We start from the raw sequence: 27905 nt of genomic DNA, 5'->3' as shown, positions 1-27905 counted from the left end.
ATTTTAAGTAGCCTGTACTGCTCGGTAACCTAAACCGTTACAAGAGCTCATCATTTATTAGTTAATTTATGTGTTGTTTAAACAATGTAAATCAACAATTGACAAGTAGCTAATGTTGTTAGATCAATGTAGTGGAGTAGAATTCTAATGTCTTGTGAAATTAAAAAAGTCACGAAAATTACTGGGTTACTAATGCCCTGCTTGAAATAACTTTTAATAATATACCTGCATTCGACAAACAATAGTCACAAACCACTGTTTACTTAATGTTTACTCATGAAGATCCAATACATTATGATGTGGTATTATTTTCTTTTGATAACATAATTATTGCTAAAATGTTGAAATATCGCATTTTTTTCAAGTATAGATAGCCACTTTAACAGTTATATGTGTGCTGAACTGAAAAATAATGTTTGCCTTTTTTCTTGAACAGTGAGCCAGCATGGGGGCGGAGCCTCTGCTCAGGTAGGCGGAAGGTTACGCCTGTGTGTCCCGCAGGTAAGCGGCAGTTGAGGAAGTCAACGAACCAAAGCTGTCAGAAATGACTTAATACAACTTGTACACTAATATGATCTGAGGGGACATAAAAGCCACCATGCCGAACTTAGGTAAATTCACTTTTAATGCGTGTTTTACTAACGTGACTGAATATTTGTGTGTGTTGCGCACTAAAGTTTTTAGGTGTGGTCTGCTCGGTCCGTGAGCAAACGTAGCTACATTGTTTATGGTGTTTGGATGTCGGCGCAAAAGTGATATGCGTTTATTTAATGTCAATGAGAAGTGTATTTATTGATATAAAAAGTGAAACTTTGGGTTGCTGTTGCATAGTCCCATGATAGAGGATGTTGATAGGTCACAATAAAGACCCATAGTAGACTATAGAACTATACATATTATCATTATAACTGGACACAAAGAAAGTTACATAATGAGACAGAATTTACTATTGTTTGGGTAATATGTGTCATGTACTATAAAAATGTAATATCATATTGCATTATAAGATAAAGTGTATAAGGTGTGATCAGGGTTATCACTGCATGAATATCAAAATACTATGAATAATATAATATGTATTTAGTTAGGGTCTGTACATAACAGGTAACAATATGTGATTATGTTAACTTGACTGGCAGCAATCATTACACCAACAATATTATGACCAAAAACACACTGTTTTTTTCTGCAGCTCCTAAAGGCTGGAATGAGACAGCCAGAATGTATGTCTGCCTGGCCCCTCAGGCCAGGTAAATGGTGGTTAATGTTTGAACACTCCACCCAAAGCTTTGTCCTGTTTGGTTCAGGAGGGGCTAACATTGTCCTTAATGGGTGGGGGTGCTTTAACTTTCCTCAGAGGAAGGAACAAAATAGTGCATCAGAATCCCCTCTGCAGCATTTTGCAGCATGCAGTGGGTTAGCTCTTTAACTGTCTCTGAGTCTGCAGGGGTCGGGGATAAGGGTGGTGACTGCCTTATTCTAAAGCGTTGTCACGGTGTGTTAAACACTGGCCCGTTGTTGTAGGGTTTTTTTTTGCTTCGATGAAACCAGAATCTCTGATTTACTGCAGTCAAAGCGCATCATCTTGTGTAAATTGATCTTATGTTGGTGCCTAACTACCAAAATGATGCACACATGGCTACTATTTACTTAATCTCAAAGGGCATTAGAGTGACATGCTTAGTCTGACAATACTGACTGTCGTGCACACAAGTAAAAATGTGTTTATCTTATAGATGTTGGCGGATGTCACAGTGCTTTAAAGATAAATGATTATCAGGATCAGGAAGAGCTGCAGTGATAAATCGTTCGATAGAATAATAATTCATTCAAATTGGTTCACAATGTTGCTGTCTCTACAAACATGGAGATATCTGATTTTCTGTTTCATATTAATTTAATATCTTTGTGTTGTACTGTCAAAACATTTAAGGACATCCCCTTAGACTTAGAGAAACAGGGAATGACCTTTTTCACTATTTTCTTTTTGGCAGAATAACCAATAATGGAAATAATCATTGGTTCCAGCCCAAGTCAAAATCTTATTTCTCCTTCCTCTAGGAGTATGCTGTGCCAACCTCAAGGACAACAAAGCCCTGATGAAGATGGGGTTGGGGCTGGTGCTGGTGGGCCACGTCAACTTTCTTCTTGGCGCTCTGGTGCATGGTGCTGTGCTCAGACACATCAACGTGCACACTCAGGCCCGGACCATGGTGTACGCCATCTCTAATGTGATCGCTATTGTGGCAGGCCTGGTTGTAAGTGTGTTCAAAAACTCATTATGTGTATGAATAACTTAAAATCCAATTGATATTTGGTGGTTTTAAAATGTGTTTTTCCTCACCAAACTAGAACATGATTTACTAAAATGCTTGAATGTTTGATCATAATCCTGCCTACCTTTTATGAATGATATATGCTTTTATCTCTTGTGCCCCCTTAGGGAATTACTGTTGGAATAACTGCCATTGTCCTGTCCAAAAACAAGCGAAACAGGATCTTGGTAAATACTCTTCCCCTCTGTCTGCCACCGCTTCTCCCTCGCTCCATTCAGCAGTCATGTATCATTTGCTGGCTCCTGTTAGAACTTGCCCTCTGTTTTTGAGGGAGTGCATGCGTGTAAACATGCGCAAGATGATATCTTATTATTTGAATAGCTAACATTCAGGTCCATGTGAATATAGATTATATTTTAATATTTGATGTCTTTCCCTAATTTGCCTTGCATTGTATTCCATGTTCGTAGAGCCTATGCTTTACATTTCATAGACATTGAAAACCCTTTTATCTTCTGTGATTAAAATGTCTTTCTACGAGGGGCACTTTCTTATACCTTCTTGTTGTCTTTGCAGCAGTGGGTCTTGTTGGTGTTGAGCTTCCTGGCAGGCCTCCTGGCAGTCGCCTCCACCGTGGCCTTATTAGTTTCTATGGTAAAAGCGATAAGCAACAAAGGATGGGGCCTGCTTACACACTGTACGTTTTCTGATCCTGGTGTCGGCTCCTCCAGCATCACATATGAATGCCCCTTCGACCCCACACGTATCTATGTAAGTTGATTGTTGACATACATCCATCAGTAGTTTTTATATTTACTTGAACAAAGAACATTTCATTTATCATAATTATGTGCCGTCTTTTTTCTTTTGTCCAGGGGACAACAATCATTCTGTGGGTGCCTCTCATCTTAATGTCTGTGGTGGAAACAGTGTTTTCCTTCCGCTGCTTCGCTGCCTGCACTTCATTCCTTTACCTGTGTCCGTGCAGGAAGAGGCCGACCCAGGCCAGGAGGGTGAGCTGCTGTCAGATACCAGTGTTGGACCTACATCTTGGGCTTAGCAATATGGAGATAATAAAATATTATTTTATCTTTCAGCAAATATGTCGATATCATAATTATATCCTAGGGTTAATCAATGATGGTTTCACAAAATAGGCCAAATGACGTTTTTGATGAATTATCCTCAGTAATGTAAATATAATAACTAAGTGAGTAAAGGCAATTAATTGAAGAGCTACACAACAGTCTGGTATGTTCACAGAAGTACATCACTTACCATATCACAACCTCCATGTTGTTAGATCATATCTAGTCTAGGCCCGCATTATTCATTCCGGGTAAGTGTTGGTGCTGATTGTCATGTTAAGTCATTTTAGTCAGAACATTGTTTTCTGTATATATGTATAGATTTACTACATTAATGTAAATGTGGCTATGATATTTACATTTAGCCTTTGTGGGGCTGTTTTACAGTATATAGACTTTACATACAGTCGTTACTGACTGCATGTAAAGAACTCTATATACTGGGTGATTCAAACCGACTTCAACATTTAATGGGTTCTTCACTGGCCCATGTGACACCATTCCATTAAGGTTCATGGAAATATGGTCAGTAATTTTTCTGTAATACTGCTGACAAAACAACCTGAAACTATAACTCCCTTGGTGGAGGTAACAACAACAAAAAAAACCTTATCACAGCAGCAATAAAAAAGCATTAAATGAAGTGAACCTTTTAAAAGTGACCTGGCCTGGCTTCAGTCTATCCACAAAAAGCAGTGACATTGAATTTAATACAAACAAATGAAAGATAGTGGACCTGCTGACAAGGCAAACTGAACTGATGAGAGCGGGGTGGTCTCAGTGCATCATCACTTGGTTGGATCAGTGGCTGACGGGGGGCTGGAAATAAACCAAATAAATCATGACAGTGGCTCAGTTTGATTACCATCATTGGACATACGTGTGTTGTCACAAATACATACAGTACATTATTCAACATAAATTAAATTAACTTTACTTTTGGGCTGACATGTATTACCAGCCCTGCCATTTCGATATGCAGACATGTGTGCTCAGACATTTTAACTTTCAAATAACTTAAATGAACATGTCGTATTAAATAGACAAATTGCTATTCATGAGTTATGGCTAATGATACGCATTGAAATGGCAGCTTAGCAGTAGCACCAAAGATCAGTCTGTATTTTAGAAGTCATTTTCTGGTTACCTTTGCTAATAATATTTGTGTGTTATGCCTTTTCTTAAACTATATTGATGTTATGTTTCAGGTGCGTATCCAGAGACCTGTTGAAACGCCATCGCTTTCTCCAGCACCAGATCCAGATAGCGATGCTGAGGCGGACCCTGAGGAGCCCGCCGAGCAGGAGGAGCTGCTGAATGACACCACAGTGGCGCAGAGCGCGTGGCTCTGAAGCTCCTAAACCTAATGACATAGGTTGCCAACTGCCTGGCTAACCTGGATAAAATGAAACACTTTGTGAAGTTACTGTGTGGAGTGCTTCTGTTACAGATCAAATGTCTGAAAAATACATTTGTGGGACTTTAGCCAGCGAAGGCATTATTTTTCCCTGTGATTAAATACTGCTGTTGGATGGTTTTAAGTTATCAGATTTGTGTGTTTTGAGTGTTGTCTTTAAAATACAGAGTGAGGTCTCCTGTTTGTTGACATTAAAATGTTTTTTTAAATGTGTTTTTGTCTATTATTCATCCAACTTAACAGTTTAATAACAGCACAGCTACATGTTTAAGGGTAGTTTTTTATTGGTGTTAAAAGTGTGTTTGCACACATGGTCTGTCAGATTTCAGAATACAAATATATACAACAAATGAATTCTGGCATTTGTCTTTCTTCCCATTTAAGTACTTAACTCTGGATTTTCAAGTCCAAATTGTTGTGGAATTTAAGCCCTGACCTCATGTGACAAGACTCAGAACATTATCAATATTGTGTAGCAGGAGTCCCAGGAAACTGAAGATGTCAATGTATAAAGGGCACACACTAAAATAAGAGTGTAACTGACTTTGACTGTGCCATATGAAAAGGTTTTCAGGTATTCACAACCCTTTTAACCAATCCCTGTGACTTTAGCAGGCAAGACCAGAGACACAAATGTATTACAGAGAAGGATCTATTGTATCAACATGCTTCAACTACATTTTCAAAGATACATGACAATTGGGACTGAAAGACAAAACAGTAGCCAAAATATCTATGATTTAAATAAATCGTTCAGATATATAAAAGCATACATGTACTAGCCATTTTTACACAGTTGCATTACAAGGGAAAAGTAAGTGTCATAGAATAAAAAGATTAAGAATACAAAATAAATGATAAAGAATACAAAAACAATACTCAAACACGCAGTTTGACCTCAGTTCATAAATCAGGTAAGGTTGAAAAGGTGTCCTAGAAAATATTAAGATCCCTATCCCGTTTTGAGGAAGTAGGGTCTCATTACAAAGGTATATTTCTTCAATGATTTCCACAGCAGCAGCCTGGAAAGATGATGTATCCAAAAAAAACTTGTTCTTTTCTACTGAATTGGCACCATTAGCTGCTGAGGACCTCAAGGTGTCTTGGACTCTTCCTTCGGCCTAAAGGACAAAGAAAGGAAAGGATTAGCACCACACGATAGCCACTCCCTGTAAAATACAGTCAATAAGTGTGTGAAGTGTTTTTCTCACTTTGATGTGTCCATTTTCTCCTCCTCTGGCACCTTCTCTTCCTCTTTTACTTCTGTAAAAGGAAAAAACAAACACATTTTGATTGATCATATTAAAAACAGCTTATGAATTATAAAGAATGATCTGACAGAAGAGTTAAAAATAAATATGTTAATTATTTCAAATGGATACCTTTTGTTTCCTCCTCAGTCTTTTTCTCCTTTTCTTCTCCCTCTTTTTCTCCTTCCGTCTTGGCTCGCTTGGCTTTCTTGAAGCTGGTTGCGTTTCTTCGGCCTCCTTCGCCTTCATCCTCTGAATCAGAGAACTCCTCCTCACATGCTATCCTCTTGTCATGAGCACGGACTGAAGTGAACAGGGGAAAGGGTTTAATTACAGCGTGGAACTCAACACTTTTCAAAGGGTTAGCTGAAAAAGAAATCTCCCTGATGTATGGATACAGGATGTGAAAGTATAAGAAAGTTATGTCTACGGAGAGGGTCTTACTGGAGATGCGTTTATTGGGGTCATCCTCCTCCTCATCTCCACTGTCCTCCTGCACAGCGTCCTCAGGGATGGCCTGCATCTGGACTCCAGGGGCGTGGGGCAGCATGCGCAAGTTCTCAAACAAGCGCTGCCTGTAGAACAGAATGGAGGTTGAACATACTGAACACTAAATAACCAGAGACAAAAACCGGTACCCAATATATGGCCAAATTCTTACATTTTCAGGGTTGAAACAGCTATTTAAAAGTACAATTTTAACACTTTTCAAAGTACCAAAACCAAAAATATCTAGATTTTGTTTAAAATACAATTGTGAAAAAAAGGTCACATAATTCCAATTTGATGCACATACTTGATCTTCTCCAGGTAGTCATTGGTGTTCTGGTTGGTCATGTTGGATGGGCTGATGTGCAGCTTGAAGTCCGGTCCAAAGTACTCAAAGTAGTCATTGTATGGGAGCTCTGCCAAATTAAAAAATGTTGTTCATTAGTTAATGAAGTTATTTGATTGTTTGTATAAGGATACTCAAAATGTTTTAGTCTATGTCTCTTTTCATTTGCTGGAAAACTATTTTAACTGCTGTTTAAACAATGGATCTGACAACAGTCTTATTAATAGATTAAATTATTTCTTAGACATTCTAAAATGTTTTGTTTGTTGTTCACCAAAATGACTCAAATGTTAACCAGACTTAGTTATATTTCCTGCAATATGGGCATAAAAGGCACACCGTTGGGGATGGAGGTATCAAGGGCAACAGCCGTCTCATAAGTCCAGCAGCGTGCCACATTGCGGATGGTGTAGCCTCCTCCTCCCAGCATTAGCAGTGGCAGGTTGAAGCTCTTCATGTACTCCACACACTTTGCATGGCCTGAAAACACAGAATGGGAAAAAATGGAGAAGATTATTTAGTTGGACAGAGAGAATTTATTCAAGGCAGTTGAAGACAGCTGTGCTTGCAGCATCTTAATAAGGTGATGTTTTGTTAATTTACCTTTAATGGTGAGATTAAAGCAACCAAGCCTGTCTCCTGAAAGAGAGTCAGCACCACACTGCAGAACCACTGCGCTGGGTTGGTACATCTCCATCACCTTGGCCATGATCTAGACAAAAAACATGAATCAACTTTTAAAATGCTTGCCCATCAGTGAGATCACAACTACCTAAACATTAAAGTTAAGTCTTTGTTTACTTACAGGTTTGAATATGGCTTCATAGGACTCATCGTCAATCCCATCCCTCAGCGGGTAATTTACAGCGTAATATTTACCCTTCCCAGCGCCGATGTCCTGCAGAGAAAAAGAAAGATGTCAGCAAACTTTATAACTAAGACAATATTTCTTCCATCTGCCAACTAATTTCGTAGCTCACCCTCAGGTCACCTGTCCCAGGGAAGTACTCTCCGTACTTGTGGAAGGACACAGTCATGACACGGTCGGTGGTGTAGAAAGCCTCCTCCACACCGTCTCCATGATGGATGTCAATATCAATGTACAGAACTCTCTGATGGTATCTGAAAAGAGCAAAACCATCCTTTAGGTGATAAAACTTTGGATTAAGCTTATGAAAAATCGAAAATTGCAAATTGCTTATTTGTAAGGCTTTCTGAAATGTGCCTGAATACGGGAAAAACAGGACCTTAAACAATACACATTTTCCCCAAAATATCACAATTATTACCCACTTACGCAAAACAACCACCACTTGAGTGACTACGATAGGTCTTTTTTTACTCACTTCAGTAACTCAAGAATAGCCAGAACAATGTCGTTGACATAGCAAAAGCCGGAGGCCTCAGACTTCTTGGCGTGATGCAGGCCTCCAGCCCAGTTGATGGCGATGTCTGTTTGCTGTTTGTTCAACTTCACCGCACCAGCTGGAGAACAGACAACAGTTAACCACCTGCTAATACTGAATTTAACAAATTATTGGGGCAACGATGGCATGAAAATAGCTTAAAATAAAATGTTGTTCTGAGCTGAATGAAAAAACAAAACCACTTACCAACAGAGCCCCCTCCTGAGAGCTGGCAGAACTCAAATAAACCATCGAACACTGGACAGTCCTCTCCGACATTAACTGCAAAGCAGCAGCAGACAAATAAACACATTATGGCCATTGCTCATTTCAGAATCTGCAGAGTTAGTTTGAGGAGCACAAAAACAATGTCTTTACTGATGCAAAGGACATCTGTGATTAAACCTACATCTCTGCATCTGTTTGCTGTACTCCGACATGTTGTCCGGTCGAATTGAACGCAGGAACTTGATGTAATCATCACTGTGATACTTGGTCATCTCTTCTCCGCTGGCTTTGTGTGGACGCTGAAACACAGAGGACAACTTAGTTCCTGAGACACGCAAGGCAAGCTGGTGTGGCAGATTATTTTCACTGTTAATGTAATTAAACATACATATATCTCCATCTTTCTGTAGAGTCCATAGTTGAGCAACAAGTTGTGTGTCATGCGAATTCGGTGGGGTTTCATGGGGTGCCCCTGTCCATAGTAGTAGTTTCCAACGTCACCTGAAATGCAAGGAAATAAACACACCATGTTGGAATTTATTTTGGTCCATTTCACATGTAAAAGTTAAACAAATGTATACACAAAGTAAGAGGAACATAACATTACAACTTCCTGGTATGTGCACTGAAACGATCGTCGAGGAATTCAACAAAAATGTATTTGAGATCCTGTAATCGATCTCTTTATACTACATCCTGGAGTAAAATCATGTCTATGAAACTATACAAAGTACCCAGCTACATATACAAAGTGGCGCCATATTACACGGATCAATACATCGAGACCAAAACAGTATCTAACGCCGGACTACCGGGTCTTTGAGGGTAGCACGACGAGCCGTGGTAAGGCTAGCTTGATGCGGGCGTTAATTGAGGCGACAATGAAGTACTCATTTACCCATTGTTAGCTCCGTAGCTAGTAACGGCCACTAATCTGGTTTTAAATAAAGGTATTTGGTGGATAAACGCAAACAAGTGTGTTTTAATCGAAAGCATTGCATCAAGGCGAACCGATTAGATACTATTAGGGCATAAATATTGTGTGTGGACTTAGCAGCTCTGCGTTACACTGAGATGATGAGCCGCCTGTGACTCAAGCTAGCTAGCTTAGCTAACGTGCCAGGTTAGCACAAGGGGCTGAATAAAAAAAACTGCAACCTTTGTTGGCACCAAGTGCAAGAGTTCAATCGTCCGCACGACCGGGTTGTACTGAACAAACACAACAGTACTCACCGTCATAGTAGTAGCAAACTTTTTTCTTTGTTCCTTGAGAACTAAGCGCCATTTTACTGCCTTTTGCTGGCTTTCCCCGCACACCACAAGAGACAACAGCGACGAGAGGCGGATAGTTTGGTTTGTATCAAGGCGAATCAATGGGAGGTAATGATAGCTGCTTTCAACAGGGGGCGATAGAGGTATAGCCCGTCCCACTCTGTGACGTGTTCGTAGTTTTTAATCCCTTCTCAGATCTGTCATTAATTTATCTTTACAATAGTATAGGAAAATGTGCTGTTTATGTCCTTCAAAAGCCAAGGCAACAAAATTAATATTTTTTACAAATTTGATAATGATGAGTTTTTCCACATAAAAGTTTATTCAACAACAAAAATATGTAAAAACAAATGTATGTAAATAATAATGTGGGCAAAAAATGTATGTAAATAATAATGTTTTCCTAATGAACTAATGCAGTAATGCAACTGAAGCCACTGGTATCATTTTATTACAAATCATCACATCAAGAAAATATTTTCCATGATCACAGACACTAACAGAGTGTCTGAAAATGTTTTTTGTATAATTCCAGAATTTCATAACCCAAGATTAAAACAGTGTCCAAAAAGCACTTAATTTAAACATTTTTTTAATACATGTATTTATATTCATAAAAACATGATTAAAACATTTGATTATTTTTGCGTATGAACCATACAGTATATTACCTAGTATAATCTGATGGGGGCTCATTGGTGAAATGGGTTGTGATTGGTTCTGCATTATTTAAGGTAACGCCAAAACAACATCCATGTTAAACTTTTAACTGTAAGTAAAACCATAAGGAAAAAATATATAAATGTTTCTAGGTAAAACACAGCTGAGCACTTTGAGGGTATTTACATCTTAATAATGAGCACCAGGAAAGCTGCTAATTTCTCAGCTACAGTTTCCATGTCAATTCAAGCAGCATGCATATCACTTCCCTCTGCAGCTGTACAAGAGCTTCCTGGTTTACAGTTCCACATGTGATTGTATCATCAGAGGCCAATCAAATAAAATGAATGTAGAAGCAAATTACTCATGTAACCTACAAATAAAACAAAATCCAGCATCCATCTTCACAAGCCATGCCTTTAGTTTGATACATTTAATGTAAGTCTGTATGTTTTTCTGCTTCATCAGAGCTATTCCTGGTACTGCCTCTCTGTGGCCGTGAAGAAATCCTCCAGAACGCTCCTCAGGTACTCGAAGGTGGGCCTGTCCTCTGGGTTTTCCCCCCAGCACAGACACATGACGTTATAAAGCCCCTCTGGACAGTTTTCTGGCCTTGGCATTCTGTAGCCCCGTTCCAGATTCTGGATAACCTCTGGGTTGGACATACCTGAAAAACAGTTCAATTGTCAATGGTTTAAAACCATTTAAGTTTATATTTTACCTTTACTTAGGTGTTTAAAAAATGATTTTCGGAGGGACTAGTATGCGAATGAATTAGTATTTACCAGGGTATGGTATGCGTCCATATGTCACTATCTCTGTGAGGAGGATCCCAAATGACCACACATCGGACTTTATGGAAAAGGTGCCAAAGTTAATAGCCTCTGGAGCCGTCCATTTGATGGGGAACTTTGCACCTATGAACACAGGAAGAAACTTTATCTTCTGCAGAGATGTGTATAATACTTACATTTTTTAATCACTTCGAGACAAACAACAAAGACATAATTGTGTTCATTCAGTGGTCAATTTTAGGAGTGTGGGTGATGTGTTTCGAAGATGTTTTACCTTCTCTTGCTGTGTATTCATTGTCCTCAATCAGCCTTGCCAGTCCGAAGTCTGCAATCTTACAGATGAGCTCACAGGACACCAGAATATTGGCTGCTCTCACATCTCGATGGATGTAATTCTTCTCCTCAATAAAAGCCATGCCATCCGCCACCTGCAGGAGGCAGCACATCATCAGACAAGCCTCATCACTGTGTGTTAAAGTGTGAGTGTAGGTGACCTGTGTATGGTTTAGTATTGTGTAATATTTGTTTGTGTTGGGTAGATGGACTGGTTGGTTCACTCCCAAATCAGGGAGTTTCCCACTTCCCCAGGTCAGTTCCTTATACCCTTTAACTCTGTACTTGACCCAGGTACACCCAGCTGTGACTGCTCTACTTCCTGATACTAAAAACTGCTGTCTTGCCTTCACCTAACAGCAGAATCGATGAATATTTCAGTGACTGTTTCTGATTCAGTCTTTAGTCGTTTCTAGATAAGCACACCTATGATTTAAAGTGATGCTAATGCACAAAGCAATTGATGTTATCTTAATAAGATTAAATGTCGATTATTTGTTTGTGTTAGTGTTTCTAACTCCCAACAGTTTGCTGGGTCAGTGGTGTATATATCAGACACAAGAATGTATTATATAGGTGCAACTGGCCCTGGGGGGGCTTGTCAGGAACGTGAGATGTACGTATGTCTCTGTATTTCATAAACTTCTACCATCGTCATGACTTCCAATTCAGGCAACTTAACGCCTCTTCACTCTCTATTTGATTGTGGTATGATTCAATCAGAAACTGTAAAGCATCACTTTGAATTCAGTAAATGATAGGTATCTCCCTTACTCTCCTATAGCTGATATTCCAGTAAAATCTCGAGCTGTTCTGATTCCATTCATGTATACACATTTTAAGCAACATGTTTAAGTATGTGGACAGTCTAATGGGCTATTGTGGCTGAGCAAGGTCATTAATCACTCTGATTTTAGAGTTCCTTGCTAGGGTTTTTACCACAAATGCTATCAGTGCACTAAGACACGCTAGAATGCATCTTTCTTAGAACTATGTTCACCACAAAGTTATGTTTGAACTTATTCTCAACTGAAGAATCTCGTTAGACTATGAAGGATCATTCTGTCTTCTGGTGGTTGGGTTTCCCACACCCACGCCCAAAAGTTCCTTTATTAGCATCTAACATTTAAAGAAGTAGATGCAGGAAATATAACAGTTTGATATTTCTCTGAAGTTCTTACATCATTTTATGTTGCTGAGTTCTCAATAAGAAGATTGATACTGTTCTTATCTATACGCTTAAAGTTAAGCTAGAAACAGTAGCTTAGCTAAACCTACTCTAGTTTAAAGATTGGAAACATGGCTCAACAACAGCTAGGCTGGAACTGTCCAATATTAAAACATAATTTTAAAAAAAGAAGCTATTCTTAAGGTTTTTAAACCAGATATAATGTGCTGCTAAGTGAGCTGTAGATGTGCTGGTAGGCAGATTTAGTTAACTTTTAGAGCCAGGCTAGCTGTTTCCAGTATTTGTACTAGGCTAAGCTAAGCGTCTCCTGGCTGTAGCTTCATATTTAACAGAAGGATATGAGAGTGGTATCATATTCTAATAAAGCCCTCGATACAGAAGACATAATAAGTGTACTCCAAAAATGTTGTTCTACCTTTTAAACCTGTAGTCATCGTTAATCCATGTTTAAACATCTGTCCAACTTATCCGATTTTTTGTCAGGCTTAAAATCACAACAAGAACTCCCATATGGGTCAATAAAAAATGTGAATTTCTCCCTTATTCTGGCTCTTTGGTTGTAACCACTTTTATTTGTGCCAACATGTCTAGACCAAATGCACCTCTGCAAACACACGCACACACCCAGCTCTGTCATGATATAGCATTGAGTGTAAGTGTCATTAAAACAGTGGTCAGTTTCCTGTCTATGCGGATCATGCTGAGAGAATAGGATGTGAAAGAATAAATGCAACAGAGTGTGGTAAATGGAGAATGTAGATAAAAGCACATATTCATTGACAGTAAAAACAAGAGTTGTCTTGCCTGAGCCGCCATGTCTATCAGAACGTTTGTGGGCAAACTGCTTCCCTCCGTTGTTTTCAAGTAATCCACTAGGCTTCCTGTAAAAATGACATTTAATTGGTATCTTTTCAGACAAAAAACATTTTGTAACAAAAAACCACGTCAGCCTAAATAGATGGACTCCAGCAACCTATTTCTGAAATCAGATATATCTATAAAGTAGGTTACCACCACAAGTACACACTAAATAGTACAGAACACGGTGTAATTGAGTTGGACAACAAAAGTAAAGCCAAGTCTGTTACTAAAGATTCTATTTTCCTTGGTCAAAAACCTCACAATTGCTCATGGACAAAAATAGACAGTTGGACCATAATAGCAGTTTAAATTAGAAAACATAACATTTTGAGGAAGTGCACAAGCATCAGTCAAGTTGATGCATATAGTTTGTGACAGCAGACTTTGTGTTGAGCTTGATAAGCATAGAACAATAACTCTGCACACAAGCCAAACAAGTCAAACCAAAGGAAATAAGAGGAATGACTGTGCCAGGAAAGAGGAGGCCTTTGCTCCTCTGCTTAAAGTCAGGAAGACTGCTTTTGAAGTCTGGAGGAACGCTTTTTGTCAAGGTCACAAAAGGAAGCAGGGTTGGCACGCCTGTTATTTTCCATCTTTGTTGTCTTCCATAATAAAAACTGAAAAGACGGGAACTACGAGCCATCCTTTCTCTTGAACACAGAGGCGACAATTGTGTCCTGTCCACAAGTGGATCCCAGACAAAGAGGCAGCCTCATGTAGAGCAACTGCTGGTGGTTTACAGGCAACTCATACAAGACCATACAAAGGCACTCCATTCAATTCAGCTGCAAGGGTGAAGCTGTGTTTGTGACAGCATCTCTCTATGCATACTGTTGTTTTTCCTCCCAGTGAAGAAGAACTAAAAATACATTTTGAGACTAAAGGTAAACAGATACTGCTTCACTAAGAAATGGCTTGTGCATTTGTGCGTGTTAAACTATCACAGGACATAAAGCTTGTAATGTGGAAAGTTGTTTGCATCACTCACGATTGTCTCTTTTTATTTCTTGATTTTGTGGTTCAATGTAGTTTCCCACGTGTGCTTGTGAGTGTCTGTGAATGCATGTGCGTAATGCAGACTCTGGAAAGTAGCCAAGTATCATCAAGGGGTCTTGTGAACAATAACCTGATGAATCACCCTCTCCTATTTTAACACCCTCTTGTCTCAGATGGGCCAGGAGAGACTTCCCCTCCATGAGTAAACACCAGTAACCTGTCTGGAGGGGCCTGGAAAAGAAGTGAAAGTTCATGTTTGCTTTGAAACATTTTAGCACAGAGCGGCAAATACAGAACCGTTGGCGAGGAGAAGCTGAAAATAGCCTATCAGAAGGCAGGCCACTTCAGCAGAGCAGCATGCTTTGAGAGGCAATGCTCATGACCGAGCTCCCTTATTTAGGTTTGCTCTCCCAGCTGCATTCATGTCCATGCAGGGGTTGTGATTATACAGTATTATTTCAGTAATGTTTATATCTTTCATCAAACCTAGCAAGACAGCTGTGTGTTCAAAAGCTAATTCAACAAAATCACTGAAGTCTTTAAATATGATGACTCATGAAAAGGATGAACCGCTTTGGGCGGCCCAGTCTTGTGTTAAAGCAAGCGCTCTAATCAATCATTTTTTCTAATTCCAGATCAACATGTTTGATCCTGAACGTCTATGCTGCTGCCTTTGATTTATTTTTTCCCCTGGCCCAGACATTATGCTTATGACACCGCATTTGGTTTTAGGGCAACAGGGCCTGAGATTAAGGAAATGATCGTTTCAGGCAGGCTTAGACATACTCCATGTGACTAAGTGACCTCTTTTCATGTTAAAACAGATAACTGGAATTCCCGTAAAATGCGTCACAAAGGCAACTCTACCCACCGTTCTCCATGTACTCCGTGACAATATAGATTGGCTCCTGCGTGACAACGGCGAAGAGGCGGACCAGACGAGCATGCTGCAAGTTCTTCATCATGTTGGCCTCTGCCAGGAAGGCTTCCACAGACATTGTGCCTATTTTCAGGTTTTTAATTGCCACCCTCCTGTCATTATTGTAGACACCTGAAAATATACATTGGACATCAGTCGGTTTCTAAAGGGCATTGTTTAAAACAAGACAAAGAATCTACAGCCATGCCAGCAGGTACAGCAGTGCTTGATCAGTATGCTAATATGCTAACAATCACGATGTTAACATGCTCATGTTAAGCAGGTATAATATTATCCACCAGTTTTGTTTGCTAGCAAACGTGTTTAGCAGGTGTTTGGTCATTAAGCATTGAAGTAATTAAAATCTTCTTATCATGGCGCAAAAGAAAAAGTTAGATGGCGCCTAAACTCATTGGCATTCAATCTGTTAGGAACATGCATGTTTGTAGCCATTGTAATCTTTATTCAACTATTCACTCGAAATCCAAAAAGTGGACCTCATTTTGGTGCTAGAATAAATCTCAGGGAATGACACGAGTCATGCGGTGATGAATAGAGTTGTTATGACATGAGTTTTAATCAAATATGTGCCTAACTAACAATAGTTCCACATGACTGTCATGCAAACAGGACTTCATTCCAGATCTGGTACATTAAAATATGTCACTCAAACCCACAGCCATGCTCATGGAATGCTTAGCATCTCACACTGTGCATAAAGCGTAGCATTGGGAACAAAATGAAAATAAAATAAACCTTCAATAGCAAATGGAAACCACTCCCATTATTCAAGCATGTCCTCGAATGTCCCCAATCTTTGGATGCGAATAGAGAAACAAATACAGTGCCCAGACTGCAAGAAGATATCGTAAATAGAGAGTGACTGTGCAATGAGGACAAGTTCCATGGTTGGCAATGTTTATCTCTAATACAGGGGTTTGTTTGGCATGTTGCACTGTGCTGGCAATTGAAGATGGAAATAAGAAGGGAATTACCCATTCAATTGAATAATAAGGATGTTGTGGCACAGATAATTAAAACTGATACCCTTGTGATCAGGACATTTTCATGTCTGACTTAATACTCAACAATCTTGTTTATGTAAGAATTGTTAAGATACTATTCATACGATTCATGAACTCTTTTGGATTTATGTTGTTTGAGTGGTGGACATAACAGGGATAATACCTCTCATCATTATTCAGTGAACCAGCTCATACAATTAAGACTGTGTTTAGGAAACTGTTCTGCATACACTGCGGAAAAACCCAGGCTAAAGGCTTTAGCTGCCCACAACTTGACAACTGTACATGTGATGGATCTGTGCAAAACTGTGCAAACCATTCTGTACAAAAAAATAAATACATTACATTAAATAAATTAATTGGATCAATCATTTCCCCCATATTGTGTTCTCTGTCACTTACCCATCCAGACTTCTCCAAACTGTCCTGCTCCCAGCTTTTGCTCCAGCTTCAGGGTCTCTCTGGGAATCTCCCACTCATCCTGCCACCAGGGTTTCTGTGGTGCCCTCGACTGACACGGCTTCACCAACTTTGTGCACAGCCCATCTGCCTCACCTGAATGATACAGAGACACAACAGATTTGGAATAATTTAGATAGAGACCCCGCAGCAATCTGGTTTAACCCTTTCAACAGACTGCACGCACGTGTGTGATGCTGGACCATCTCCTTCAGCGAGCTAAATGATATCTTGGCTGTGATGTAGAAGCCACCATCGTCCATGTTGCGGATTCTGTAGTGCTTGACTACTTCACCAGTGTTGTGGTCCAAGTCCCTGATTGATAAGGAGAATGAGCCTGAAACAGAGAAGAAACATAATGGAATGTGATGTTTTAAACTAGGTTTAAGTGTATTAGTGTAAAAAGATTTTTCATGATCAGATTACCGTACAATATATTGATTTATGATACATCTAGTGGGGTTAGTATTTCAGAGTAGTAAAGTAAAACTGAAATCAAACATGTGAAACGAGTTGGGAAGCAGGGATAGGGTTGTGGGAAATGGGTCATATTTAAGAAAACCTGCCAGCAATAACAAGACAAAGCCTTACAGGGAAAATCGCACCCTTTGTCTTAATATTCAGTAGGTAGGACCTTTAAGCAAAATAACATTTAAAGGCCATACTCCAATATGCTGCCTTTTGAAATACACAAGTCAATGCCATGATGACAGAAAGATCACCTTGGGTTGTTTCACTCTCTCGAATCAAGAAGGAGCCCAGTGTATTCCCAGGCGAGAGGAGGAGACGCGTGGCTTCGTTTCTCGAAATGTTCTTAAAGAACCACCTGCAGCACAAATACAAGATATGCTTCACACTTTGAGCAAACCACTTCCCTTCCCTCAGGGACACAGCATGCATGATATGACATGGTGTTGAGGTTGAGGTTGAGTGACATGGCGTTGAGAGCTGTATGATTTTGTTTCCAGTGTGACATACGATTCAGTCTCCATGGTGGTCATTGCAACAAAGTTGTATGGGATGTAGCCCTGCTGGCCTGTGGTGAGGGATTCCGCCAAATACCACTCTGGATCTTCCCTGAGGGCAAAAGAGTGAGTTTACAAATCTGTGATGAAACACAGCCATCTAGACTTTCTGAGAGAAGGAGTACACCTTCAGAAAGAAGTTTCAGTTGGCTCCCTCACAGAAATAGGGGTTCTCTGCATTGGTAATGATCAGTGCATGAAATGAATCGCATGCTGCTTATTGTATGAGGCGTTTAAATGTCTTGCTTTACAAAAGAGACAGTAGAGATGTTCAATACAACAAAATTCCCGACACTGTATAGATTCTTAAACGTGAAATGCATAACACGAAATAGAGCCCAACCAAACACTGGGCTGTATCTTCTGAGTGTTAAAAGCAGAAATCAAAAAGGAACACATATTTCATTTTTAATTTAAAAAGTTCAATTACATTTTTGTCTTGATAGTTTTTCACATTATTAAATGGTATTATCTAAAAAAAAATGCATTAAACAAACAAACATTCAATTAATTCAAACAATCCCTTATTTCCTGTTTATTCATATATACAGAATAGGCCTACACTGAAAAATCTAAACCTTGACTTTAATTAAATGTATTATGTCAACAAATTTCACGTAGCTGTATTAGCTTTGTTGAAAGCAACTATATTAAGTTGAACCTAATATTTTCTATCTAAACTTAATATTATTGCTTTCAATTAACCTAATACACTTGAAATGTATGGACATAATACATTTAATAAAAGTCAATGTTTCAGTTTTTTCAGTGTATAACGTAAACGAAGCTTCAGGAAATGTTGAGTCAAGAGAACAGTATATGAATTGTTGTCTGGTGTCTAAATATTCTAAGATATATTTCCCTATCTTTACTTTATGGTAATGAGCAGCTTACTTGTTGATGATCTTGAGTTTGTCTCCCTTCTGAAAGCCCAAGTCTCCATCATGGGTTGGCTCATAACTGTATATGGCCAGCACAAGGTTGTCTGCAAGGAGGATTGTACATTTTTGTTAAATGCAATATAGGTTTAACACATACAGACAGATTTCACTCCCAAAACTAACTATTAGAATATATTAAATGCTTTAGTTGTTTTTGATATTGACATTTTGACGATTGGCTGCTGGTAAAGACTCGATGACGATGTTGAGTGGAGACAGTGGCAAAGCTTAGTCTTCTGCATAGTGCTGATGTGTGATGGTTGCGCATTATTGATAATATGGCTAAAGGTAATGTCTGCCGGAAAAAAAGGAGCAATATATTGAAACGGAGAGAGGTGAAGCCACATTGGCAGCAAATGTCGCTACATTTTTGCATTTTTGTAAGTGAGGAAAGGAAATATTAACGTCATATCTTTAAGCATTTAAGACACAATACTTAAACAAGGAGGGAAATGGGAAATGTTACAAGTGTTGAGTTTGGAATAAAGGAAAAAAAAAAAATCTAAGCTTTTAAATGTATTTACACGTTCAATCATATTTTATCACTTGTGTGATATTCACTTTACTGCTTGCAGATATAGAACATTTTGTTGTATTTTTTCACCTGGTAAAGGAGATGTAGGAGGTGAATACTGTGATGGATAATGAATCAGCTGGTCTGTGTACTGGAGAAGAAAAAACAAAAAAATATCAGACTTTCCAGAGAACAGTAGAAAGATTCCGGTGGAAACAACAAGTCACTATCACATTCATGGTAAAAGACATTTCTGATTATTAGGCCGATGTTATCACTAACAGTTTGGGTTTTTCTCCCAGACAAAATGTCTCAACATAATGTGCCACACACAGGTGGCTTTCTACTTCATTTCTAATCTAACGGGATATCTTCCTAACGCAGAGGAAACAAACAACACCGAGGGAATGATTACACTGTAATTTAATCACAAACACAAAAGAGAACTTCCCTCACAGTCAAGTAGGTTATAAACCATTACGGATACAAAACACAAAACCAGATTGCTGTATTTTTCTTGGAAACGTTTACATAATTTACACGCCATGAATTGAATTGTGGTAGCCTAATAAAGGTTCACACATCCCCACATGTACTGCAGTGAATTTATGTGCAGAGGGGGTCATTCACATTCACAATGTATGATGAACTGACACAAACACACGCCTGTACATACAATATGTGCATTGGCACTTACTGGGTTGCATGACTGGGGGGGTATGGCGCAGTTGCAGTGTTCACAGATTTCATCCAAGTTCTCCATCCAGTCACTCTCTGAATTGTCCGAACTGCAGTTGCAGCCCATTTTTCTGCAATTGAGAGGTTTAATTAAAGCATAATGGGCATTAGTGTTCATAAAATAATGTTTATTGATTTTTTCGAGGGCGGGTGTAAGTATATTTGTGCAGCATCTGAGATAGCTTTGATATCACTTAAGGAATGCCTTCAGTTTGCACTGCATTCTTAATAAGGATGTCAAATACTGTTGGCAAAAAAACAAACTAAAATTGATTTATGGCGGAGGGCAGGAAAAAATAAATGTTTCCGAAAACTGTCATACTGTAATACTGTGATGAGGGCCTCGCCTCAAAATGGAGACTTAGTGGTGAACGGGGCTGGAAACAAAGGGCCTAACTCATGTGAAAGCTTTATCTGTAGGCACTCTTTCAACACTATAAACCTGAGAGTAAAATCACATCCAGCCCTGTGACAAACTGCTACATTGTTACTTCCACTAATGCAAATCGCAGGAGTGGACATGTTCCAATTCTACCTCGAGCCCTATGAAATTCTAAAAGATACTAATCTTGTATAATCCATCATGGTGTGCTCTGTATTTTGTTTTACACTGGTACACTGTATGAGCTGGCTTTCTTAAGCTCACTTAGCTCCCAGCGGGCCGCTCATGGAACAGGGTCAGTGGGCTAATCGCAATGGTCGTCTGTCCCAAAGGCTCGGAGCCGTGAGAACAATATGGAGAACCCTGACCTGACAATAACAACCCAATACTGTACTGAGACCCAGAGGAGCAGTCACAGAACTCTATGAAGAGTTTTTCTTGATTTCTTTCAGAATTATCAGCACTCCTACGCATTATGGCCAGTACTCACAGAGTCACACAAACAAAGTCAGCATTTTCCATTCAGGGGCTACCCTCTTTTTTACGACCTGAAGACCTTGACAAATAAATACTGATTGTTATTGCTTGCAGAGTATTATGAAGATGTTCTGTAAGTCTGAAGAATGACCTGATACATGTTGACATTGTAATTGAAGCTTGTAGGATATTAAACCCACCTTACAAAAAAAACATTATGAACACCATAAATAAATAAACTAGAATTAGAAATGCAACAAAATATCAACACAAATTTGATTTTATGTTAATGTTTTAGTTGATGCAGCTCTGTTCCAATTTCAACATTTCACTAGTCATTTTATTAGTTTTTTGTACTTCATATCTAGTCATCATCACATACATTTGTGTCTCTCTTAAGAACATATTTGTGTGACAGCTTACAAACACGTCTGAAGAACATTTAACTTTAATATTAAACTGCATGCGTAATTCATTTTAATGAGGAGGCAACTTTTGTTTGTATGTTGTCCTTTTTTTAAACACATTTTCATCAACAGTGCTAATGAGACTATAGTATCTTTAAATATTTTCTTATAGACATTAATTTGGAACCAGGAAACAACAAAATAGTAATGGTAGCTAAAGGGACATAATTCGCGCTTGGACATTATTCACCTCTATTTTTCCTTACATTAAAGACAAACTAATGTATAAACTCTAAACATTATCTCTGATTTATGTAGCATCTGTCATGTAACACATATGATAACTAAAGGAAAATTATAATGTTTACTATGCGACAACGATAGAATCATAACTGTGAAACTTACCTCTTGAAATATGAATTGTCTCCTCAAATGTGCAATATCAGATATCACGTGCCTCCATAAAGATATCTTTTAAATACTTCTCTTTTTAAAATTAAAAATGTGTTTAGTAGAAAGGCAGTTTTTCACTACAGGTGTGAAGATGTCATCATCCGCTTCTCTTATAATCACTAACTAAATGTGCGAACATAATTTGGGGGAGCGGAGGAGAGCGACAGCAGAGTTTCCTGTCGTTTGAAAGGTTGAGGGTTGCTCTGCAGGCGTCTTCTATAGCAGGTGCTTCAACATGCAGCTGTGTGTGAGCAGTTAAAGGCTCCATGGTAAAGGGGTCAGGACAGCAGCTTTCCCAAAGATGTTTCCAACACAGTTTAAAAAAAGGAGGCTATGTGAGACAGTGGTTCAGTGAAAATGATGTATTTTACTTTTGTGTGTATCATCCGTAGATCTGTGACCTTTAAGGTGAAGGGATGCAGGGTTATTCAAAAGCCATGAAAGACTGTAATTAAAAATATACACGATATAATAATGTACAAACAGCATCAGATTGATTAAAAATAGTCATAATAAATAATGCAACACCTAAAACACCAATTTTGTGATAGGGGCAGTTGTCATTCCTGTGTTGTGGTATCAGACGACAGGTTAGGTGTTAAGAAAACATGTCTATTTTTGTCAATTACACTTGCGGTTTGTGTCTGTGTACACTGTGGCCAGTGAACCATTTTAAAAATACACTTTGACCTTTGTTTTCAATGACAACCAAATATGAAAATAATCAACAACATTTTGCTCGTAGAGGGGCAAAGAAACAAAGACGAATCATCATATTTAACCAATGTTCCTGGGAGAATGATCACATTCAGCCCTGCATGTAAAGTTCTAAATCTTTCTCTGCTGCAGGCCGCTTCTCTTCTCTTGTGGTGAGCTGCTGCTGCAACAGAGCTCGCGCTGGCAGGAAGTCGGTCCAAACCTTACAGGAAGCGCACAGGCATCTGCGTAGAAGACTGCCACAACATAGATTAAGACGAAACCACCTGAGCTCACTCTTTTTCCATTAAAGCACAAACCTGTGAGAATGTAATTCTTTTACTGAGCTGAGTGTTATTATCTGTTTCTGAATGCAGAATCTTACCAGGCACAAATTCACCACTTTTATGATGAATACTGGCACCAAATTTAGAGATCAGTTTTTAGTGGGCCTTATGAGGCTTAAAAGGTATTCCTAGTTTCCCCTTCGACCACAGCTGTTGCTACTTTTAAATGTGGTTGGAAATCACATTCTGTTACGCAATCAAATTGAGATACTATCAATATGCCAAATGTTTTTCCAACACTCTTACTGACATACTTCACTGTGCAGGTGCTGCCCCCTTTTTTGCTGCCTACTCAGTCAGTCAGTCTTAACCAATTCATAAAACATACATTCTTGAGTTTGTTTCGTCTCTAATTCCAGCTTCTTCAAAATATGTTCATATGTGGTATGATACGGTTAAGAGGTCAAGTGAAACTATCTGCAGGGCAGAGCTGAGGGGCATGAGAAACACAACTCTGCAGAGCTTTGTTGATAAAGCATTCACTAAAGAATAAAGCCTCAAGGCAAACCTCGGCCTTTGTGCATCTTTCATATAATCATCTTTCATCATTTCTACTTTTTTGCGGTCTTTTGTCAAACAGGAGGTCATCCGTGTCCTGAGGTAAAAGTATGCCGCTTTGAAATCATGTCACACTTTAGCAAAGCATATTTGGTTTCTTGTTCGACTAATTATGTCCAAAACTGCCTGTGTTTCTGCTCATCCCTCTTGGGCCACACACACTGTTTGTAAATTACAGCAGGGCATGAGTGTCTCATGGCAGGAAACAAGAGACTTTTGTGCAGGATGGCTTTAGGATGAAGGATAGATCCCATGGAGGATGTAGCAGCAGTTAGGCTGGATAAGATGGATATATTGTGCATAGGCAGATGCACGGAACCAGCTCAAAGTCATGTAATAATTCACATTTTCACATTTAATGCCAATACAATCCAATCTACAAGGGACATTTTTTAAAGTCTTTTTTAATGTTCGTTGTTTGTGCAAGACAGTTACATTTTAAGGCATTTCTTTTTATACTCATTTATCACATACATACATTTATATTACAGTAGATGTTTTTACAATAATGCATAGTTTCTTTCTTTTTTTTTACATTCAACAAAGTTAAAACCAATGTAAAATATCACTAAACAAAAGGCTGTCCTCCTTGCTCACAAATAATATTAAGCTATAATGCACCATTTAACAGCCATATATAGTAATGGAAAACAAAATGCTTTAGGCACAACCTCCTGCATCCTGTCACTGCAGTGGTGAGGCTATGGAGACATATTTGGATTATGAAGAAGAGGCGTAAAAATGCTGAAGAGTGACCTCCAACTTCCTTTGGGGACATAGTGAGGACAGTAGCCGTACGAAGGCTTTACCAGCTGGAATAAATTGCTGGATTATAGTACTATTTTTATATAAGCGATGCTAACCATTACCATTGCTTTTTTATTTCAGTCTACTCAACACATTTTTTTTTACCAGTAATCCAAAGACTTCTCAACATTTTGGGCTCTATTGAGCTTCTTTTTGCCTTTGTCATGAAAGAGTTGATAAGATATGAAAAAAAAAAATCTGCAAATTTACATTATTAGCTATTTGGCTCTTGGCATCTTGATATTCCTTGTGCATTAGAACCATTGCACTTCATTTTCTTTATCTCCAAACATCCTGAAACATGGCGATACTAGCTAACCTTGATCTTTCCCCATTTTTCTCAAATAAATTGGTTAAAAGGCCAAGACCAGATCGTAACCTCTACTTCTTCCCCTCTGTTTATGGGCGTACAATAGCCATGCATTAAGTATAGCCTATAGTGCCACAAAACTACACTTTATGCAACGGGTTATTTGCTCAAAGCTTTTTAAACACGAATATAATCAGTTAAATCAGAGGAAACAATATGTGAAATTATTCAGTAATGAAACATGACAAGAGGAAAAGGTTTTTGTGTTTCCGATCCAGTTAATTATCTCACAATCTCTCACAAAATTGTGGTACCCCTGTTTTGGCCAGACCCCTATGTTGGGAACCACTGATGTCAAGTAATCTGCCCTGTCTACTGGGACCATGAAGCTTCTTTTCTGAAGGGAGATTGCTCTTCTATCAGCATCTCTCCCTGTAGCTGTTTTGCCCTTACACCACTGAATCATTGGGTTAATTATTCCCATTCCATATCTAACTTTACATTTCAGTCTAAGCCTTCTTCTTATATCTGCTCTGATTAACATGACGTGCAAACAATAGTGAACAGTAGAGCAGCTCAAGCTCTGTCCAACAGGAAGGCGTGTCTGTATTAAGGGGGTGTGCCCCTACAGGTCTCCACACTGAGGCTTTCTCATGTCAAGCCAAGGTGCAAAGTCATGTTCACTCCCACCCACCAGTAGGAGGAAAAAAGCCTAATATCTAGTCAACACAAACACAGAGGAGGCCATGGGAACATCCTCAGAAACACAAATGGGGGTTTTTAACAGAGTGAGAAACGTCTGGAGTTGATGTTCATCTTGGTAAGGCCAAGGTGTTTGAGCGGGGTCGATAGGGCAAAGGCTGCCTTCATGGGGATGTCACACAGCAGGTCCGACTCCTCGCCACACTCCTCCAGCTCGTACGTGGCATCGTCCAGCATCTCCTTATGGCGCCCGCACACTTGCTCCACTTTCAGTCGGTGGATCTCCACACGCAGACGGATCAGCTGACGGGCCAGGAGATTGTCCTGAACCTGCATCTCCCTCTGAGTGATGAGGTAGAATGGGGAAGGAGGAGAGGTTTAATTGATCATCAGTAATGTATGGGAATGTGGAAGCTGTGATTTGGATAGCTCTTATCATTTATCTCAATATCAACATGTGTAAATCACTGGAATGTAGAGTTTACAGGCTGGAGCCTGTGAGAAAACACACATCGTATTGCTTCACAAACTGTTTGCTCAGGCTGTGATGACTGCATTAAGTCAGTCATGTTAGCACTGAATTCAAGCGTTGTGCGTGCTTCACAAATTGCATATAAACAAATGGCTGTGAAGTGACAATATTGAAGCCAGCTGTAAATGTAATAGCCCGATGTTTTAATTGCCATAAAATGTGTGGTTTTAACTGGAGGGACATTTTTGCCCTTTAGTGTCTGTTTGTTTTATTTATTATGGAAACTAAGGTTGAACCTCCAATGTTCAAAAAGAAAAGAAAACCTTGTACTAAAATCTATGCGATATGCATTAACACAGCCACAGGCTTAAGGGTTAAGTCAGGCAATCATGCTGCATGCAGCATATTTCTGACACATGAACAGATTACTATTGTATGTTCCTAAAAGGTGAATTAGAAAGACAGACATCTGTGTAATCCTTATGCATAGGTCACTTTGAAACTCATTTTGGTTTGACAAAGTTATCAACTCTTTGCAACATTATATGTTACAAAACAAACATTGTTTTAGCTAGTTTAGTTAGCTAATAACAATAATTACAATCCCAATCGTTGTCCATTTTACTGTGGTTGTTAAGACATGTCGTGTGTTGTTCATAAGTTGATCAGTCAATTTCAAATACCCCAAAATCTTTCTAACTTTGGCAAGCTGATTCAGTTTCAGTACAACATATATTTGGATAAAATAGGCAGTCACTCACCAGCTCTTTCCTTAGAAACTCCAAAGCATCATCAATGGTGTCAAAGCCACAGATGTTGCGCACAACCAGCTCTGAGTTCTCATTCCTCAGGATTGCCGGCGCGGAGACTTCTGTTCCTCCAGAGCACGGGCCTTCTGCTGCAGGGTGACTCTCCTTCCACGGTCCACTCTGTACCCGCTCCTGCCACTCAAGATAGGACGGTCTGCGGGTCTGCAGCTTCAGCTTCTGTGCGAGTGCTTTCACGCTGTCCAGATCCTCCGTGTCTCCCTCCGACTCAGCTCCAAACTCTTTGAAATCCATCAGCTCAGTGACGAATGCAGACTTTAGGAATTCACGTGCAGTTTGCACTCTGGGTAAGCAGCTTGGCGATTAAAGTGCAACAGGTCTTTACCTCCTTTATAGGGAAATAAGAGGCAGTGACCGCCCATCCCGCACAGGACAGGGAGGCTGGATCATTATTGTAAGGAGCACTGATCTCCATAAACTTCCTCAAGACCTTAGTGTCGCTAGTTATAACTGTTCATTTATCATTTCAAACGAATGCAATACCTTGGGGATTTAGAGTTAAGTCTTACCCCTCCTTTCCCCCCTGCATTTGTTCAGTATAGTGAATAAGTACACTACAGATTAATGGTGCTTTATAGCCTATTTCTAATTCCCCTGCTGTGCCAAAATTCCCAGTTGCTTTAAGTGAAAGCAACATCGCAACAATTAAGTATAGTACTTCAACACTTCATGTTTTGTATGTACGTGTTCTATGTTACAATCACCATTGTTTTGCTACATTTTAAAGGAAAGTATTTTGCTTGGATATATTAAATACTAGTTTTTTTCAGGAGCTACATCAATCTAGGTGCTCTAGTATTTTTGCAGATGCAACTGTTCAACTTACAAAATCTGATGCGAAATGAAATGACCAAAAGGGTGCAAACTAGTTTAATGTAGCTCCTCTAACATCATAAAACAGCCATTATACTGTTTAATGCCTTCCAAATGGGAAATTCTGCACATGAGGTCTTTTACCTTTAAAAATTAAGATGCTGTACTTTCTCAGTCCGGAAATTCTTGAGCCAGAGATCAAGTGCTTAAAATTACAGCAAAATAAAAACAGTAGGGAAATAAAGTGCATAATACGTTTTATGTACACTAATTCCTAATACAATTGCAATTGAAGTAAGATAAATAAGTAAAATAAAAAAATGAATAATGCATTTGATACGGAAATTAATAATGCAGACAATGCAAACACTATTGGATATACAGTTTTGTTTTTTTGTAGTATTAAAAAACTAAGCTAAATGAAAATA

The 27905-nt window shown here is 39.0% G+C and overlaps 4 protein-coding genes across 4 annotated transcripts; 1 reads left to right on the top strand and 3 right to left on the bottom strand.

The window, feature by feature from the left end:
- Positions 1-452: 452 nt before the first annotated feature.
- tmem54a (transmembrane protein 54a) lies at positions 453-4994 on the top strand. Its single transcript, XM_063909000.1, has 6 exons — positions 453-611; positions 2062-2258; positions 2444-2503; positions 2853-3047; positions 3152-3289; positions 4573-4994. The coding sequence occupies exons 1-6, from the start codon at positions 599-601 to the stop codon at positions 4714-4716; spliced, it is 747 nt and encodes a 248-aa protein (XP_063765070.1). The 5' UTR covers positions 453-598; the 3' UTR covers positions 4717-4994.
- Positions 4995-5047: 53 nt separating this feature from the next.
- Positions 5048-9890, bottom strand: LOC134881561 (probable histone deacetylase 1-B). The gene is made up of 14 exons (XM_063908999.1): positions 9734-9890; positions 8889-9001; positions 8682-8799; positions 8480-8554; positions 8213-8351; positions 7847-7988; positions 7672-7764; positions 7470-7578; positions 7206-7346; positions 6828-6936; positions 6476-6606; positions 6164-6334; positions 5993-6044; positions 5048-5902 (listed from the first exon to the last, which is right to left on the bottom strand). The coding sequence occupies exons 1-14, from the start codon at positions 9783-9785 to the stop codon at positions 5875-5877; spliced, it is 1473 nt and encodes a 490-aa protein (XP_063765069.1). The 5' UTR covers positions 9786-9890; the 3' UTR covers positions 5048-5874.
- Positions 9891-10205: 315 nt separating this feature from the next.
- lck (LCK proto-oncogene, Src family tyrosine kinase) lies at positions 10206-22146 on the bottom strand. The gene is made up of 13 exons (XM_063908859.1): positions 21898-22146; positions 20186-20297; positions 19579-19639; positions 18928-19018; positions 17987-18085; positions 17731-17834; positions 17196-17345; positions 16952-17104; positions 15477-15656; positions 13553-13629; positions 11501-11654; positions 11218-11349; positions 10206-11099 (listed from the first exon to the last, which is right to left on the bottom strand). Exons 2-13 carry the CDS (start codon positions 20291-20293, stop codon positions 10903-10905), a joined length of 1506 nt encoding a protein of 501 aa, XP_063764929.1. The 5' UTR covers positions 20294-20297; positions 21898-22146; the 3' UTR covers positions 10206-10902.
- Positions 22147-23940: 1794 nt separating this feature from the next.
- fam167b (family with sequence similarity 167 member B) lies at positions 23941-26985 on the bottom strand. Its single transcript, XM_063908644.1, has 2 exons — positions 26599-26985; positions 23941-25707 (listed from the first exon to the last, which is right to left on the bottom strand). Exons 1-2 carry the CDS (start codon positions 26896-26898, stop codon positions 25444-25446), a joined length of 564 nt encoding a protein of 187 aa, XP_063764714.1. The 5' UTR covers positions 26899-26985; the 3' UTR covers positions 23941-25443.
- Between the last annotated feature and the right edge of the window lie 920 nt (positions 26986-27905).

Source organism: Eleginops maclovinus, chromosome 19 (genome assembly GCF_036324505.1).
Source record: "Eleginops maclovinus isolate JMC-PN-2008 ecotype Puerto Natales chromosome 19, JC_Emac_rtc_rv5, whole genome shotgun sequence".
NCBI classification, from domain to species: domain Eukaryota; kingdom Metazoa; phylum Chordata; class Actinopteri; order Perciformes; family Eleginopidae; genus Eleginops; species Eleginops maclovinus.
This window is presented reverse-complemented; position numbering and strand designations above follow the sequence as displayed.